This window comes from Aureococcus anophagefferens, assembly GCF_000186865.1.
Source record: "Aureococcus anophagefferens unplaced genomic scaffold AURANscaffold_33, whole genome shotgun sequence".
NCBI lineage: Eukaryota > Pelagophyceae > Pelagomonadales > Pelagomonadaceae > Aureococcus > Aureococcus anophagefferens.
In genome coordinates, this window is record NW_008705591.1 from 132,242 (window position 1) to 134,867 (window position 2,626).

General features: G+C 51.2%; 1 protein-coding gene across 1 annotated transcript; it reads left to right on the forward strand.

Moving 5' to 3' along the window:
* Positions 1–13: 13 nt before the first annotated feature.
* Positions 14–1,766, forward strand: AURANDRAFT_55162 (hypothetical protein; the record flags this gene model as incomplete). The annotated part of the gene is made up of 4 exons (XM_009042516.1): positions 14–237; positions 352–949; positions 1,121–1,183; positions 1,272–1,766. 4 exons carry the CDS (start codon positions 116–118, stop codon positions 1,401–1,403), a joined length of 915 nt encoding a protein of 304 aa, XP_009040764.1.
* Positions 1,767–2,626: the final 860 nt, after the last annotated feature.

The window sequence follows — 2,626 nt, forward strand, 5'->3', positions numbered from 1 at the left end:
TGTCGAGCGACAGCTCGACCAAGTAATCCTAATCTTCCGCTACCTGAACGACAAGGACGTATTTGAGGCATACTATAAGCAGCACCTTGCCAAGCGCCTCCTCCATGCTCGCTCGATGCCGTCTGACGCTGAGCGGTCTATGCTAGCCAAACTCAAGAGCGAGTGTGGATACCAATTTACTACTAAACTCGAGGGTATGTTCACTGACATACGATTTTCTAAGGACGCGATGGACAAGTACCGCGCACACAGTGATGCTCGGAGCGGGACGCCCACGGCTGGTGATGCCATGCCACCGCCTCCGGCACAGTCTGGCAACAGTGGGCAGACGTGTTCAGCCACCCGCACGAGTCCCGGGTCCGAGGTACACGCCGTTGTGCGACCGACGATCCTCGCCGTGGATTTGGATGTCACAACGCTCACGGCTGGCTACTGGCCCATGCAGGCCACGAACACTTGTCGCCTCCCCGCAGCGGCACAGGCAGTATGCGAGCCCTTCGAAAGCTTTTACCTAAAACAGCACACGGGCCGTAAGCTCACGTGGCTTACGAGCACTGGCTCCGCTGAAATCCGCGCGACTTTCAGCCAGGCTGCCAAGCACGAACTCACAGTCTCGACATACATGATGTGCATCTTAGTACTCTTCAATGACTTGGACCATGGTGCGGAAATTACCTTTGCGGCACTCGCCGCTCAGACTCAAATCCCACGGAATGAGCTCAAGCGCCACGTCGTCTCTCTCTGCACGCCGAAGCATCGCGTCCTTCTCAAGAAGTCGAAGGGCAAGGGAGTCTCCGACGACGACGCTTTCAAGGTCAACATCAAATATTCTTCTAAGCTGAAACGTGTCCGTGTGCCCCTTGTTGCCATGAAGGAAGCTGGCGCGCACCCAGACTCGTCGGACAAGGTCCCCGCCGCTGTAGAAGAGGACCGACGCCACCTTTGCGAGGTAATTTCGGGCGTCCGACCTTCTCTGAATTCGACATCGCCATATCTTTCGTAAGTTTGTGAATTTGCCAGCTGCAATTGGCTATCTTATGGCTCTGATTTACTTCTTTCGTGTCTTGCTCTCGTTCTTGTTGTGTTTGTGACATTGTCAAAGTCAGTATGGCATCGCTAGGCAACTGTCGTGCGCATAATGAAAGCTCGTAAGCATGCCAAGCACAATGATCTCATCGCGGAGGTCCCGCAGACTCGGAGTCGGGGGTGAAATTCAACTAAATTATATGATGAATGCAATATCAAGCTCCCCCGCCCTCGCGCATACGTAGGTGACTCGCCAACTCAGCCAGCGCTTCTTCCCTCAACCTCAGTTTATAAAAAAATGCATCGAGTCTCTCCTTGAGCGTGAGTATCTCGAGCGCGACGCCAGCGACTCAAAAATGTACATCTATATGGCTTAAAAGCACACTGTCTTCGATTGCCTCTTCGCAGTCTCCAGGACCCAAAGGAGGTGCCCTTCGACTGCGACCGCGACTGTCAGCCTGTCGAGCGAGCCTGTCGTAGCTGCGTAGAGTCGGAAGTATGGTGACGTAAAACGGACATTCATGAGAAACCGAAGGGAACTCCAACGCGGGAAATTCGACGCGTTCTACTAGTCCTAAGACCGACAGAGTACTAACACAGCGCCTATTTCTTGTTGGTCCGTTTTGCGAATCCACCCCTGCTCATGAAGAGAACGACCACATACTTGACCTAGAAAGTTAGGATAGTTTACTACCTGGCAGTCACTCCTTCAGTTCGCTGCCTATAAGACTTGAAACTGGATTAGAATGAATTAAGGAAGGGAAGGGAGGACTAGCAGGATACGCAGTAGGAGCGCAGTGGGGTAAGGTGCACTGCAACATCAAGATGCAGTTCAATGAAGATGAAGATAGAAATCTCTCTATCTCTCTACCACATATAGAAAATAGTCAAGTTATAAAAACCAGAGTTTTTTTTTGTCTGAGACGCACCACTTTCTTCAAAATTGCGATGAAGGGCACCTGGCGGCGTCCCGAGGCCACCCATTCACAAAAATACTTCCAGGTACCGCAGCGTGTGGCGTCGGACAAAGAATACGTGTTATCTTCTGTCCTCGACCAATGAAATCGCTGGAATGTCCGACTGGTTCTGATTTTCCATAATATAACTATTTTCTATATGAAGAACTCGTGAGAAGAAGTGTAGAGAGTTTTCCCTAGTTAGGCCCCTCCTCTCTTCCCTCGTACTTTAATTCTCCACGGTTTATGCTAAGGAGAGTTGCGGGGCTGAACCTGTTGCTAGTTTCCCTTCCCTTCCTTAATTCATTCTAATCCAGTTCCAAGTCTTATAGACACCGAACTGAAGGAGTGACTGCCAAGCAGGGACCGTGACAGAGAGCATAGCGCTCTTCTGTGTCTGTGGTATCTGTCTGGTTAGCGTCACAGCGACGTGCCAGAGAGCACCAGGCTCAGCGAGGTAGCACAGTCGCCGGACAGTGCACCTGCTGGATAGTAGTTTGACTGCCGTCATAGCGACGTTAGGAAGCTAATAAACTACCCTAACTTCCTAGAAGTTCAACAAAAAAAATAGGCCAGTACGCACGGTTTGATCTGCGGGACATCATCGCTCGCGCCGCAGAGCGATAAAATAACGTGAATCCCGT